Below are 16,064 nucleotides of genomic sequence, written 5' to 3' on the forward strand. Positions count from 1 at the left end.
GATATACTAGGTTTTGCAATTCTTTAGCTTTGTGGCTGTAAATAAGTAGGTTGCTCATTATTAAAGAAGAAGAATTTCAGAGCATAAATGCAGTTCAAATTGTTCTCAGGATTCTTTAGTTTGTTCTTTAGTTATGTGGATTTCATTTTGTATATTTACGGGTTTGATATGCATGCCACTTTAAATAACTATTGTATGTTTCAGACAGAGCTTGAGAATAAACTACAGCAGCAATCAACACAAGCAGCACACGAACTCTCAGCTGAGAGAGAGAGAATGTCAGCTTTACAAGACTCCTATGATAAAAGCCAAGAAATTCTAAAACAGCTTCAATCTGATTTCTATGGGAAGGAATCTGAACTTCTGGCTACAAGACAGGATCTTAAGGTATAGTAAATTACATTATATCATAAAACAATAAATTGTTCATAGACATTATTAAATGATGTATTTGAACTCAAATGAATAAGATAATGTTAGTATTTGTGGGATATCATGCATGTTTCCTATTAAATCATCATTTTTAAAGTACCATGCTTTTAAAAAATTAAATTGTTTTGTATTTTAACAAGATATGATATATGGGAATGTTGGCATTTAAAAACAACTCATATCTTTACTAGTAAAATAATTAGAAAATATGTTAATTGCTGCATTATTAGCTTGTCTAAGAACTTTGCTATCTTTATGTAAGAATAACTTTTATCGAGAACTGCTATTGGGCCTCCCTGGTAGTGCAAGGGGTTAAATGTCAGCACTATGAAGCTATCTGCAGCTACTGCAGGACGAGTTCCATCCCCGGCCAGGGAGCAACCCATAGCAGGCCTCTCCTATTTCACCCGCTGCTCCCCTCAGCAGTGTATTTCAGTAGATCCTCCTGTTCTGCTCCCCACTCCATCTCTGGTGAATCTTCTCACCCTCCTGCACCTCTGGCCTACACCACCCCAGTTCCTGTATACATAAATAAATAAATCTTAAAAGAAAAAAGAACTGCTATTAAAATATCTAAGGAGTTTTAAATGTAAATCACTTATGAAGATGCAAGTAGTTGTACTCTTGCTTGTCAGGCAATATTGAGTATAGTTTTATGTAACTGTCAACTTCCCAAGACTTCTAGAATGGTTAAAATGAGGTTATACATCCAAAATAAATGTAACCTTAATTATCTAACCACTTATCAGAAACTTTGTTCTTGGCAATACTATTGATTTGATAAAGTGTCTGTTTATTAGAATGAATGATAAGGAAAAAAGGTAAACAAGTAACATTAAGGTATCAATCCTGTAAGGGAAATGGAACATTTGTATTTTCCCACAGATGATTCATCTAGTTCTCTTTTATTGTCAAGGTGGAATATTATGCCTCTTGTTTGGGGTTTATGTTTATTTCATTTAAAGTACATTTTTGAAAAATTCTGTTGAAAATCATGGAATACTTATGTATTATACATATATAAATATACTGTGTTTATATTTTACTCATAGGTCATTATAGGTTCCGTTATGAAGAACTTCAGACTTGACTAGGTCCTGAAGAATATAGAGCGTTTGAGTACATAGTCCTGGGAAAGGTCGTTTCACTCAGGGGCTCATTCGAGAAAAGGTGCTGAAAGGGGAGAGCAGTTAGGTAGTTATCATGATTGTTTTACTAAAGTGCTGGTTTGTGTTTGGAAGTTAAGTTAACATTGGGATCAAATTGTAAATCACCCTAAGATGCCTAGGAAGGATATTTGGATCTTACACTGGGAAGGGGGAAGAAATGAAGCAAAGGAGTAAAATAAAGAAAATGATATTTTAGGCAACTTAACGACGTAGGGACTTACAGACAGCTTGGGTTGGACCTGGGGAAAACTAATGGGGTAAACTATAGGCTATCTCCCTTTCTTTGTCCATAAGTCCTAATTATTAGGGTGTGAGTTGATTAGAACTGGGATTAATGTTAAAAGAGGATGGAACAAAAGAGATTAATGGAACAGAGAAACTGAAACGAAAGGCCTAAATGGATACAGACTGCAAGGGAGGTGATGAAATCAATAGTGACTAATGATTTGACAATGAAATAGAAATTAGATAAAATGACTTTCATAGTGCCAATAGTAGAGTGACTATATAGGTATAGACACATATAGATAGCTATAAATTAAGTTCAAAGTTAGCAAAAACTAATTTTGTATAATAAATACCTCAAGATATTTAGTGTCTTATTTGCTATATTCTCTAAACTTTAAATTTTTTTTTTTCTTTACAACCCTATTGAAAGTCAGGGAAGTTCTGTGGAAGAGTTTAAACTTTATTCTACAGGTATTAGGGGACCTCTGAAAGAATTTGCTCAGATACGTATTTTAGGCCAATGACTGGCTGCAGGGTAGGGGATCACTTCTGGGGAACATAGCAGAATATGGAGACTAGAGAAAGACCACAGTAGTCCAAGTGCCAGATTATTTATTTGGAGTAGTAATGGCAGTAAGAATGGAGAAAGTGGATGAGTTTGAAGGATATTTAGATGATAGAAGAAATGAAGTTTACTGATCGTTTCTAAAAATTCTGGAAAAAAAAAGTATGGAAAAAAGAAAGTGTGGAAATCACACTTTTTCATGTGCACTAGATGTACTATTAGAAATACTGTTTACCTAAGAGCTTGACATAATAACAGAACATAGATCTCTTAAATCAATGTTCTTTCATTAAGCTAACACCTATTTTTCTGCGTCTGAAACCTGCATAATATACTAATAATTTTATACATAAAGGAATAATTCAAATGTAAATAGGGGTAAAAGAAAAAGGCAGAGGGATAAGGCTGCTGTGGAGTTTGAAAACAACAGTGTTAAGATGCTGTGGATAGATCCTCTATTCCAAAGTTCCTTGTAGATTGAGGTTTGGGTTTGTTTGTGACCAACCCCGTTCTGCGCAATCACAGAACCGTGATTAGATAGATCTTAGTTATTTTGATTTATGGTCCTCTATTCTTACACCATCTCTGGTGAAGTAGAATGTAAGGTAGAATGTTGATGAATTCTATAGTAATGCTCACAAAATCAGAAGTATCCTATTTAGGAAGTTTATAAAAAAATAAATTCTTACAGAAGTTCAAATAATATTTATAGCCCAATTAATAGATGACTATGAGCCATTAGTTTCCTTTGCCTCAATAATGTCATATAATCTTGTTGTATATAAGCAAGATTGGGAGAGGATTTGGAACCTTATAACATGACACCTTCCTAAGCAAGGCTGCCATTTGTGGCAGACAGTGTACACCAAAATACCAGTAGAACATCAGCTGGCATGATCTATGCCTTTAGCCCCATCTGCTGGATTGTTTGTGAAGTACTTAAATTTTATGACTATATTTCAGATTTGCTTTGCTGTATGTTTTTGTTGTTGAGAAAAGGTAAAACTGGGATTTAACTATAAATTTTGTATTCTAAGTGAAATGAAATACTAAAATATTGTTTAGAATTCAATATAGATCATCTTAGTGTACCACTATTTTTTGTCATTTTTATCAGACATCAAGAAAAAGTGATAATGAAAATTTAAAGGTTTTATTTTGAAAAAAGAAAGAAAAACATTACTGGTACAGATAAAAAACAACGGTTACTGCAGAACACTGCAGAAATTCTTTTTTAGTTTGCTACTATAATGTGATTATTCAGTGTCACTGTTAGTGGTTGGTCTGTGCAGGCGTTTACCTATTTCTAATGGATGGAGTGGTTGGGTTACAGATAACTCCAACAAAACCATGGAATGGGAGAAGGAATTCTCCAAGGGAAGAGATGCTGGACATGTGGAAATAACATGGTCTGCAACAGGAAAGCTAAAAGGAATATTTAAAAGGTGTGACACTGTACTACTGAATGACATAGATGAATGTTTGGATAGAAGATAGCGTAATATTTCTTGGCATCCTGAGAAGAGATTTCATGGAGCAGTCCACATTTTGAGCTTGATTTAGTGAGAGGGTTTTTGTGAGTTTAAATTTATGTAGGCCATTACTTAAACCATGGACATTTTGGAATAATTGTCAGAGTTTGCCTTCTACACCCTAGCAAACCTTAGAATTCTCTAACATTAATCAGCATCTCTGTTACCTAATTACAGTGATTATAGATGCTATGGAGTAGGCTTTGTCAAATTTTGTTCATTTTATCAGAAGTTACTCTCACCCTTTGTGATAGTTAGGTCATTTCCTACAAGTACTATGGGGTCTTCTGTAAACACATTCCACGTTTGAATATGAGGGCTCTCATGCTAATTTTTTTGTGTATTTGGCACATAAGAAATGACTACTTCCTGTGTAGCTTCCATTTTACATACTGGTTCCATTTTTCAGGTTATAGAATCGGCTGTTTTTAAGTCAAGGACCATCTTATATCTTCCTGTCTGCTGAAGCAGTTTATTCAATTAATGATTAGCTGTTTGATTAGTAAGGGAATACTTTTTGTCTTTCCCGAAAAGAAGCCTTATGGTTCTTAGTATTCTATTGGAAGCCATTGAAAGGTGAAATTTAATTTATATCAGAAAGTCTTCTGAACTAAGTTTTTCTAATAAGGAGTAAACCTTTCTCATTCAAGAAGCTCATTAAATCCATGAAATAAGGTCTACATTTTTTTTCATTTATTATAATTTTTTGAATTTCAAGCCTAACCAGCAGGGACCCTGAAATAGAAATAGAAATAGAAATCATGATTTCTATTACTTTGCCTCTTTTTCAAAGAAACTACATCTCTAAAATGTATTCTCCTAGGATAAAACTCTTCTTATCAATTAAAGATTTTATATGTCAAGGGATATCATGTATCTTACAAAACATATGCATATGTAACGTAACATTTAACCACATCTCAAGAAACTTTTACATGTCCTCTCCATATGTATGTTCTCTAAGCATTATAGTCTCTACCTATTTGACATTCCCTTATATCATTTGGTCATGAAATACTTACAAATTATTTCTAGGGCTTATAGAATGGCTTCAGTCTTATCAAATATTTTATACTTTAAATGTTTTCCATAGGCAAGACAGTTAATTATCTATAATTCTTTCTTTTCCATGACCTCACTGAGGGCATAACATGCTATCTTTTTACAGTATATGATTTTTTACTGTACTCATGTTGATTGTTATGTTTCTGTTGAAATTTGTTTTAAAAATCACATATAATAATTTTGGACAATTGTTTTTATAAGTCTGCAGAAGAGAAGCTTTCTCTGGCACAAGAGGACTTGATTTCAAACAGAAATCAAATTGGAAACCAAAATAAATTGATCCAAGAACTTAAGACTGCTAAGGCTACTTTGGAGCAGGATTCAGCAAAGAAAGAACAACAATTGAAGGAGCAGTGTAAAACTCTACAAGATATTCAAAAAGAAAAGGTATTTCATTCTCTGAAATTTTAAATTTTAAATTCATTCTGTGAATTTTAGAGTTGGAATGGCCAGCTAACATTCTCTTAAAATTCTTACCTAAGATAGACATCACCTTTATTTTTAATCTCTCTCTTACTTGGATTTCTAGTTTCTGATAAAACAGTTCTGGCACTTGGAATTGCAATGCCTGAAAGTATTTCTTAAGAATCTCCTTATAATATTTACCCATTTTTTTTACTGCCCTTTTGTAGTTTTTAAAAATTGTATAAGGACACAGAGGCAATAGAAGGTAATTAATTTGTTCAGGTTAGGTAGAAAGGGGCAGAAATTATGTCATAAAATAGTTGCGGTCATTTTTATTAATTATTTTTCAATTAAGTACTAACTTTTAAATTATTATTTTTTAATTATTTTTCAACAGTCACTGAAAGAAAAGGAACTAGTCAATGAAAAATCTAAACTGGCAGAGATAGAGGAAATCAAGTGTAGCCAAGAAAAAGAAATTGCTAAATTGGGTGAAGAACTCAAGTCCCACATGCAGGAAAGTTTAAAGGTAAGTTAAGATTAACAGTGTTCTTGTATTCTTGTTTAAATTAAAAATATATATTTATTGAGAAATCTACTGTGTGTGTCCACAGTGTTTTTTGTTTTGTTTTTGACTAATACACTCACACTTATTCTTATATTGAAACTATGTCAGTTTGTGTTCAGATGAATGAATAAAGCTGTTGCCCTACACGTTTAAATTTTGTTGAGATGATGATCAAGAGAACCATTGATTTAGAAAGTTATGCTTGCAGATAGTAAATTTCAACATATCTAAGTATTTAGAATTAAAATTTTAAGGAATTCAGTGTTTTTCAGATTTTCCCACCAAAGTCCTTAATGATCTCTTGTTCTGAACATTTTATTGTAGGTATAGCTAGGTTGCCAGTAGAAGAAACTGTTTGTTTTTAATGCACTCTGTAAAATGTTACTCATTTTCTTAGAGAAAGAATTTTACTCTATTGTCTTTTATGTCTATTATTATATTTGCCATTTTCCTATATAATTATCTATTTATGTCACTATATTTTCCCAAACTGACTTCCTGAAAGTAGGAAATCTGTATAATTCATCTTTTTAAAGTATCTCTAGGACCTAACACTGCGTGTCATACCTAAATGGTGAGCTATAAATGGTTATGCTTGCTAAAAAAGGGAAAATAGGAGCAGAGATTTTTTTTTCACATAAATTAATCAGAACATACAAATGCAAAGTATTACTTGATTTTAAATGATTGTTGGGCAGGAAGTAAATAATGCATCTTTTTGGCCAATTAAAATATTAAATTGTAAGACTCATGAGAGAAGAGACTACAACTAATACTGTGTATGTTATGATACAGGGCATAAATTTTAGCTATCTTTTGAAATATTTACTATTAAAGATGATACTTTTTTATTAGGAGGTAGCAAATCTCAAGGATGCCAAACAGCTCTTAATTCAGCAAAAATTAGAGCTTCAAGGAAAAGTGGATTCCCTGAAGGCAACTCTTGAACAGGAGAAGAAAAACCAGCAAATGATAAAAGAACAGGTGAAAAAAGAAGAAGATGAGCTGAAGAAAGGATTTATTGAGAAAGAAGCTAAACTGGTTAGTGAACTAATGGTGGGAAATACATCTTGTAATTGATTTTGTAAATCAATCCAGTAAGAGAGGGTTTTACTGCTTAGAAATTATGATTGAAATGCTTTTAGTTTTTGACTAAAAAAGGAGATCTTATTTGTTTAAATAACTAATATATGATTGTGATTATTTTACTCTGTACTTGTGTTTCGATTTATGTATTTGAAAATCCAAATAAATCAAAATTCAAAAAATGTAAAAACACTTTTAGTGCCAGAAATACAAATAAACCGACATCTATGTAGATTGAGGTAAATGACGTGAATGCTAATCATGTTAAGCTCATTTGTTTGGTCAAAGTGAATGTTAATGGGGGAACGGAAACTTCAGTTGGGAATTATGATGACCAAAGTCTACTCTTCCTTCCCTGTGTTGTGCATGCCAAATGGGAAGCATCTGGCTTTCCTCTATTGAATTAAGTCCAAATATCCTCAGATAACTGGACTGTTTGAGTTGAAGAATTTCAATTTCAAGTTCACACAGTTATTTGAAGGATTTATATTGCTTTTTTGGCAGGTTGATAGAAACAAAAAGGATGCATGTGGAATTTGAGACATAAAGAAATACCAACTTTGTCTCCAGGGTACCTTGCTATCCCAAATTTGTGCATTCTCCTGCTCTGGTGGAAAAAGAAAAATCTCAAATTGCTTTACTTTAGCTTAATCTTATAAGAGACTTGCTAACTGTCATTTCAGCATTATGGCCTTTGAGCCAGTTCAAATTGAACAGATGTTTGTGGAATCAATTTTATTAGTGTATAATGAAATATATTTTCCCGCCTCCTTTCCTGAAGAAGTAATATTATTTATGTTACCAATATTTTAAATTCAATAACTAAAATTTGTTTTTGCACTACATTTGTAAGATTGTTTTCCCCCCTTGTTTTTCCTTTTCTTAGCACTCTGAAATAAAAGAAAAAGAAGTAGGAATGAAGAAGCATGAAGAAAATGAAGCTAAACTTACCATGCAGATTACAGCATTAAATGAAAACTTGGGCACTGTAAAGAAGGAGTGGCAATCTAGTCAACGGAGAGTTAGTGAACTTGAGAAACAGACGGATGATTTGCGGGGTGACATTGCAGTATTAGAAGCAACAGTTCAAAATAATCAAGATGAAAGGAGGGCTTTATTAGAAAGGTGATTGATTTTTTCTAGTAAAATTAAATTATTTCCATTCTAAGTGATGAAAACACTGTAATTCCATATTTAGAGGAATCTTAAGAAAAGTGTTTAAGTCATGCATGTATTTAAGTAACCAGGTAAAAACTCTTAAACCAGGGCCTCCCTGGTGGTGCAGAGGTTAAAGTCTCAGTGTAAGCTCTCAGCAGCCACCGCAGCCTAAGTTCGATCCCCGGCCAGGGAGCTAACCCACACGGCACATAGACCTCTCCCATCTAGCCCACTGCTCACCTCAGCAGTGTATTTCAGATCCACCTGTCTGCTCCCCACTCTTTCTCTGGTGAATCCTCTCAACCCCATGCACCTCTGGTCTATACCCCAGTTCTTGTATCCATAAATAAATAAAAATAAATCTTTAAAAAAAATCTCAATCAGATAATTGAAATTTTATGTATTATATTTAAAGTTGTTAAAGTAGTTCATTATCTGCATTCAAGAAGTATCATTAACTTTTTTAAAAGTATCTCTTTTTTAAAAAAGTATCCTTTTGTGTTCTATCCTAGATGTCTTAAGGGAGAAGGTGAAATAGAAAAGCTTCAAACCAAAGTTCTAGAATTGCAAAGAAAGTTGGATAATACAACTGCAGCCGTACAGGAGCTGGGCAGAGAGAATCAATCCCTTCAGGTAGGTCACATGGTATTATAAGGCAGTTTTTTATTTTTTTTTTATTTTTTTTTAATTTTATTTTTATTTTTTTTTATTTTTATTATTATTTTTTTTAATTTTCTAGAGGCATGTCTTATTTATTTATCTATTTGTTTGTTTGTTTGTTTGGTTTATACAAGCACTGGGTACAGTCAGAAGCCGGGAGGGTGAGAGAATTCACCAGAGCCAGAGCAGGGAGCAGAGCAGGCAGAAGGACCGAAGCACACTGCTGAGGGGAGCAGCGGGCGGCAGGAGAGGTCTGCGCACCATGTGGGACCCTCCTCCGGTGGCCGGGAAGCAGCCGGGGATCGAACCGGTGCCGCAGAGGCCACGGGCAGCTTCGCAACCCAGCGCTCAACCGCTGCGCCACCGGGGAGGCCCTAAGGCAGTTTTTTAGTCTAAAATTTATCTCCCAGTGAAAAACATAATCAGACTTCACAAAAATCTCATATTAAACAGATGTTTTTGAGGCCTTGCCTGGTGGCGCAGCGGTTGAGCTCTGGGCTGTGAAGCTGCCTGCAGCCTCTGCAGTGCCAGTTCAATCCCCGGCTGCCGGCGAGGGTCCCACCTGGTGTGACAGACCTCTCCTGCCATGCCCGCTGCTCCCCTCAGCAGTGTATTTCATCAGTCTGCCTGTTCTGTTCCCTGCTCTGGCAGAATTCTCTCATCCTCCTGCACTTCTGACTGTATCCAGTGCTTGTATAAATAAATAAATCTTTGGAAAAAAATTAATAGATATTTTTGGATTTTTGGATAGTTATCTGCATAGCAGTATTGTATGTCTTATGAGTAACTAAATATAAAAGATACAGAACTTGTGTAAGAGATCCCAGGGGTTAGAGACTCCCGTAATTCTTGAATTGTCAGTACTGGGAAGGAATTACAAAATTAAAAACCACCAAGGAATAGATAGGTGGCGATGTGATAAGAAATGATCTGTGTTCCTGAGGAGGGTTGATTACTGGGGTTAGAATGGATGAGAAATCACCAAAGATTAGAAATTACTAATACCTTTCAGGAATACATTTGATTTGTTTAAGTTTTTTTTTTTTTTCCTCATTCAGACTTATGAATGTAGGCAACTTTTAACAATGGAAGTTGACAAAAGTATTTCTGATTTTTAAAATTTTTATTCTGTAGTGCATATTTTATAAAACTTAAAATTTTTTGGAATTTGGGTACCAGATTAGAACTTATCAATCATTCTTTAAAAGATTGAATATTATAATGTATTTTTTTTAACAGATTAAACATACACAAGCGTTGACTAGAAAGTGGGCTGAGGACAACGAAGTACAAAACTGTATGGCATGTGGGAAAGGCTTTTCAGTAACAGTGAGACGGGTAAGTGGTTTTTTTGTTCATGTTAGTATGATTTGGGATTTTATTTGTTGGTAACAGTTAATGTATTAGCCATCAAAGTAGTCCTGAATTTGGCAGATTTAAAAATCTTTCCCATTTGTTGGTTAAGTTTAATTTACTACTATATACAGTAAACTATCTTGTTTCTGGTTAGCATAACTGTTTGAATTGTAGTTTTAAATTCAGGCATTGTCTTCCTGCTCAGTTACATTCTTGAAAAATCATTTTCTAAAGTAATACCCCAGTATTAAACTCATGTTTTAGTCATGTTTGGGATCTTTAAAGGAGGAAAAGGCAGAGACAAAGAAAACTTGTTCAAAATAATGCCATCATATGATATTTCAAGTTTATATTCCCGTTGAAGAAATGATGCCTGAAACATTTGGTGAATAGTTTTTCACCTGATAGAGGTGCTTTCTTTGTTAACACTCTTTAATGTCTGCTAGGGTTCTTTTGAGAATTCCATGATAAACCCATATAAAATGTGTGGCATAGTATCATAAATAGGAAACATTAAATTCAACTAAAGGATTAAATTAACATGTTGAAATATTATGTTATTAAATAATACACTACCCACTTGAAAGTTAATGCATATTCACAGTGTGATTTGTAGTATTCTTATAGTCTCACAATGCTTTTAGTATAGTTTTTATGCTTGAAATTGTTTTTGTCATTTGCAGCATCACTGCAGACAGTGTGGAAATATCTTCTGTGCTGAGTGTTCTGCCAAAAATGCCTTAACTCCTTCTTCCAAGAAGCCTGTTCGTGTCTGTGATGCATGTTTCAATGACTTACAAGGATAATGGATTATCACAACTTCAAAGTAATATTATACAGATATTAGATTTTTTAATAAATGCACTTAATAGAGGTCTTGGACTACTATTTGATTTGGACAGTGGTTGCAATACTAGACCAAATTAGAGTTCGTATATTTTGGAATGTTATCAATATCAAGTAAAACTCTTCTATTTTTGTGAGATTTGGGCTCATCTTTCATTACTTTTTCCCCAATTAACCCCTGAAACAGCTTTCATGATAAGTTTAGAATCAGCCAATGAAATGTAAATAAACTTTGAACAGAAAATAGCAATGTATTTTTTTAAATATAATTTCATTATTCACAAATGACATGGATACCGTCCCATAGCTTGCTTCTTCTTTCTCCTAAATTTAATGTACAGATATGTACATGGATGATGTTATCAATCATATAGGTTACACAATAATCCATGAGTTACATGAAATATTCTCTTTGTGAAGTCATGCACAGAACTATAAAACTTTTTCTTATATATAGGTCCTTAGCTCAGTTGCATTATTGTGTTACAAATATTATATATTTACTATTTGAGTGTTCTAAATACAGTTTATGTTGAAATATGTATTAACCATGAATTCAAACATGGTTGTTGTTTTAACAGTACTGATTGAATCCTCTTGGGTGAATTTTATGTGAATCTCTGTAAAATCACTTTGCTTGCTTTATGGTTATCCTGGGGTTGTGTTTTAAAAATTAGGGTTACTTTTTCTTTTCCCTTTGTCTTTTTCTATCTTATTTTTGAACTTCCCCATATTTTTGATTAAGAATCCTATAAAACTTTCCACCCTCACCACCAATTGGAGAATGAATAATAGAAATTGTGCAATGGTCCTATTCTCAGTTTCTTGTAAGCAGGAAATCTTCTGAGATAAGCTTTCATATTATTACCTTCATTTTCTTTTTCCAGCATCTTCAGGAACCTGAATTTGTTCTTTTAATGGATCTGTGCTTTTCCTTTTTTTTTTTTTTAACCTTCCTGTGCATAGCTCAGCTCACTGTAATTATTTTATAAATTTGATCTTAAATCTAGTAACTGATATTGCTATGGTCTTATCTGTGAAAACAAATTCAAAAGGATAAAAGAGACAATAAATTTTCTACTATATACTTTAGTGTTATCTAGTAGGGAAGAACTTTTAAAAGTTGTGACCTTGACTTAAAATTTAAAATGGCTCTAAATTTGGGGTTCCATATATTTTACTGTGCAAAAATAATGCCATGAAATTATCTTGAAGTAATATCTGAAGAATAGAGTATCACCAAAAACAAATATATTTAGGCAACTCAAAGTGATAAGAAGTGAAACAGTGACTAAGTATAATTAAAAATTTGTGTATTTGTTTTCTGAATGATGGAATTGAACTTTATCATAGTCTTACTAATTTGAAAAATTGGAAAACATCTAAATAGGAAAGTTTTTAATATTGGTTTATTACTCTTTATAGGGAGGATATATAAAGTCAATGCGGTTGTTCAGTGCAGTCATTTGATAATAGTAGCAGGGAAGGATTGGAGCTAATATTTCATTTACAATAAAGAATTTATATCTTTGTTTTCAGATATCATGCTGATAAAATTATCATGTATTTGCTCTGTCTACAATGTATATTAGCTAACAGGGATTGTCACATATTCATTGAATTATTAAAAAGAAAAACAGCATTAAGTAAATCCTGTTGTCAGCCGCTATTAAGGATACTTGATTGAGTCCCTGGACTTGGAAAAACATATATCCTTGAGCATATATAATGAAGAAATACATGACTCTTTATTAAAAATAATAGTTGGATAATATAATTGAGCTAAAATTATTTATGCATTTTCATGTACTTTTAAGTCCTTTCAAATAATCTTAATTCAACACTTTACATATAAGTAATAAGTATGTTAGAAAAACAGATATCCACAACACCTTTGCTTATTATTTTTTAAGATGACAAAACAATATGAGAATCCTTCTAGATTAAAATATTTATTCATTTCATCTCCAAATTCTGCAGGCCTTTTTTCTGTCCTGTCCTCGCTCCCACATATTCACAAAAAAGTGAACAAATAAGACCATACATATTTGAGTAATCTAATCTCATTAAACAGGTCACAAATAATTTACAATAGGCAACTATGCTTATATTAAAAATGAAATCTAGTATTTTCTATTTAACTCTAACCAATTTAAGGTGTTTTAGAAACAAAAGTTAGAGGGTTTTCTTTTAATTAGAAAGTTGCCTTCTGAGTCTTTATTTAAGGGCCCCACTGTTGAGGTATCTGTTGGTACTATTATTCCGTTGGTAATTAGAGCTGGAACATAGGGAGTCCCAGCTCCTGGCTCTAATAGAAAGCATGTTGGCATCATGTGTTAGTAAAATTCCAAACCCTAGTGCCGAAATGTGAGATAAAATCACGTCTTGCTGGGTTACTGTACAATAAACTATAGCTATAGAAATTTTTTAGTAGAAAGAAGACAAAGCTGCTGGTATAGGATTTTTTTCCTTTTGAAGAAAAAAGAGGGAAACAAACACAAAAACCTCAATGCAGTATACAAATAACATTTGTTCAACTACCTCTTAATGTGGAATTAGCTAGTTTGATAGTTTTCTCACAGTAATGTTAAATAGTAACTGCCAAATTTGTTAGTTTCCCATCTCTCTTAAAAAGGCTTTATGATTATTTTATAGTTTGGAGAACTTTCAAGCCACTTTTTTTAACCTTGCATTTGCATAAAATATTTAGTTTTTAAGTGGAGAGCAAATTATGATCTTATATTTTGATATTCATGACCTATTTGACTATAGCAGTTTTTTTAAAAATGTACTTTTGCCATAAAACCATTGATGATTTGATCCTTACGATTTGAATGTGCCATTGATTGAGTATTCCTAGACATGAGCTTAATGAAGGTTGTTCTGTAATTATAATGTGCCACACATTATTGTGTCTTAATTGCCTTTTGCCTGAATTTTAATGATCAATTTGTTATTGTTGCAGATGTGAATATTGTGCATAAACTTACTAAATTTATGTAAAATTGTATAAAATAGAATTGGAAATAGTTAAGTTCTTTCTGTGTAGAAGTAATGAATTTATTGTAATATGATGCAGTTATGTATATGACATTCTGTAATTCCATGAACTGGATCATATATTCATAGCTTCTGTAGATACTTTTGCATGAATATTTTCTCATTTAGTTTTTGGATCCATCATTTGTATTGTGTTTACTACTTGTGATCTTGTAGTTGTGCCTTATTTTGTGAGGGAGTTTAGCTCAGTAAATACTGTAATTTTTAAACTCAGTGATTGGAGGGTTATTGATTATAAATGCAACTGATAAATTACATGACAGCATTTAAATCTGTAAAAAGAACAATGGAAGGATCCTTAATGAATTGTTGCTTTTGTTTTTTTTAAATACGTTAAAGATATTAAAGAAACATTTCTTTCTAATAGATGTTTTCTGTCATTATAAATTATTTTGTCTATTTAAAAAGAATAAGATATACATTTTGTATTAATTTATTAACAGAATTTAGAATTTTAAATGTGGATGTAGACAGAGGTTATACTTTAATATTATTCAACTGAGTATAGTAATTAAGTTTATAACTTCAAGAGAAATTAATACCGTTTGCTTGAGAAATTCCCTTTTTATTCCATATATTATTGTGGAGAATTAACAAAACTAAAAAGAAATATTAAACAATATTAAAGAAATCCCTTTTTTCATCTGTACATCTAATTTTAATATGCAGGTGAGCCGTTTTTCTGAAGGCTCAATGTACCATTCTTTTTTACTGTTTTTTCTCCCTGGGAACCAAAGTTCTGGAGCAGTTTCTTCACTTTACTTTGGTTTGCTTTCCTCTGAAAAGTTGAATGTGTATATCCTTGAGCACACAATATGTTTTGTTTTAGATATATTCCTTTATGAGCTTCATATCGAATTCCAGTTTACATATACAGCATATTCTTTTAAACATTTTTATTTTGTATTTGGTAAGAACATCTAACATACCTCCTTTCTTGACATATTTTTAAGTGTACAATACAGCAAATCTCAAGAGCTTATTCATCTTGTTTAACTGAAACATTATGCCCATTGATTAGAAACTCTCCATTTTACCCTCTTCTCAGCCCTTGCCAACTACCACTCCTCTCTGAGGTTCTATTAATTTGACTGTTTTAGTTATCTCCTATAAGTAGATCCTTATAATATTTGTCTTTCTGTGATTGGCTTATTTCCCTTAGCATTATGTACTCAATTTCATCAATGTTGTTGCATGTAGTTGAATTCCTTCTTAAGGCTGAGGAGCATTTTACCTTATGCCTGTGCCACATATTCATCTATTCATCTGCCAGTGACATTAAGGTATTTTCCACATCTGAGCTATTGCACTGACCATAGGAGAGCTAATATCTCTTTGATATAGCATACTGTTGAGCTGTTTTATAGACTTTATGTTAATTCAGTCTTTCCCTTTAATAAGAAATTAGACATATATGTATTGATTGTATATATGCATGTATATGTATATGGTCACTGGACTCTGGGACAAAGGAATCTTGAGAGGTCCCCTAGCCTAGTCCCTTGGGTTCTTCCTTATATTTTTAGTTCTAAAATTACCTGCAAGATGATTATATTAAGTTTTTTCTGGGGGGAAAAAAGATTTTTAGCCAGAAATTTCTTCCTAAATCTTCTTTTGTATAAATCTATGTTGTGTTTTCCTGGACATAGTGGTTTTCATTAACAGTAGCTACTGCCTTACCGATTTTCCTTTCATTTCACTTACTATAAAGAAACTGTGAACCAGCATTCTAATTAATAGTGCTTGCCCCTTGCACAAGAGCCTTTCTGCTGCAGTTGTCTGTACTTCTAGGTTTATATGGTGATGCTCACATTTTCCATAAAGAATGAATTGTGCATGGGACCTCCCAAGCATCATCCATTCTACCCTATTCTCCAACTTAAGGAGGTGAGTTAAGATATCATTTGACTTGTAGCCCAAGTTGATAAAGCTAA

General features: G+C 32.7%; 1 protein-coding gene across 1 annotated transcript in view; it reads left to right on the top strand.

Annotated features, from left to right (window-relative positions):
• EEA1 (early endosome antigen 1) overlaps window positions 1–11,030 on the top strand; it is a gene marked incomplete at both ends in the record, with an annotated part of 228,466 nt that extends 217,436 nt beyond the window's left edge. The window contains 8 exons of the mRNA XM_084255965.1: window positions 205–387; window positions 5,193–5,378; window positions 5,794–5,925; window positions 6,820–7,005; window positions 7,937–8,175; window positions 8,721–8,841; window positions 10,108–10,206; window positions 10,908–11,030. Coding sequence (XP_084112091.1) covers window positions 205–387; window positions 5,193–5,378; window positions 5,794–5,925; window positions 6,820–7,005; window positions 7,937–8,175; window positions 8,721–8,841; window positions 10,108–10,206; window positions 10,908–11,030 — 1,269 coding nt within the window. The remainder of the gene's footprint in view (window positions 1–204; window positions 388–5,192; window positions 5,379–5,793; window positions 5,926–6,819; window positions 7,006–7,936; window positions 8,176–8,720; window positions 8,842–10,107; window positions 10,207–10,907) is intronic.
• Window positions 11,031–16,064: the final 5,034 nt, after the last annotated feature.

The sequence above is a fragment of the Talpa europaea genome, assembly GCF_964194135.1.
Source record: "Talpa europaea genome assembly, chromosome: 15".
Classification (NCBI taxonomy): Eukaryota; Metazoa; Chordata; class Mammalia; order Eulipotyphla; family Talpidae; genus Talpa; species Talpa europaea.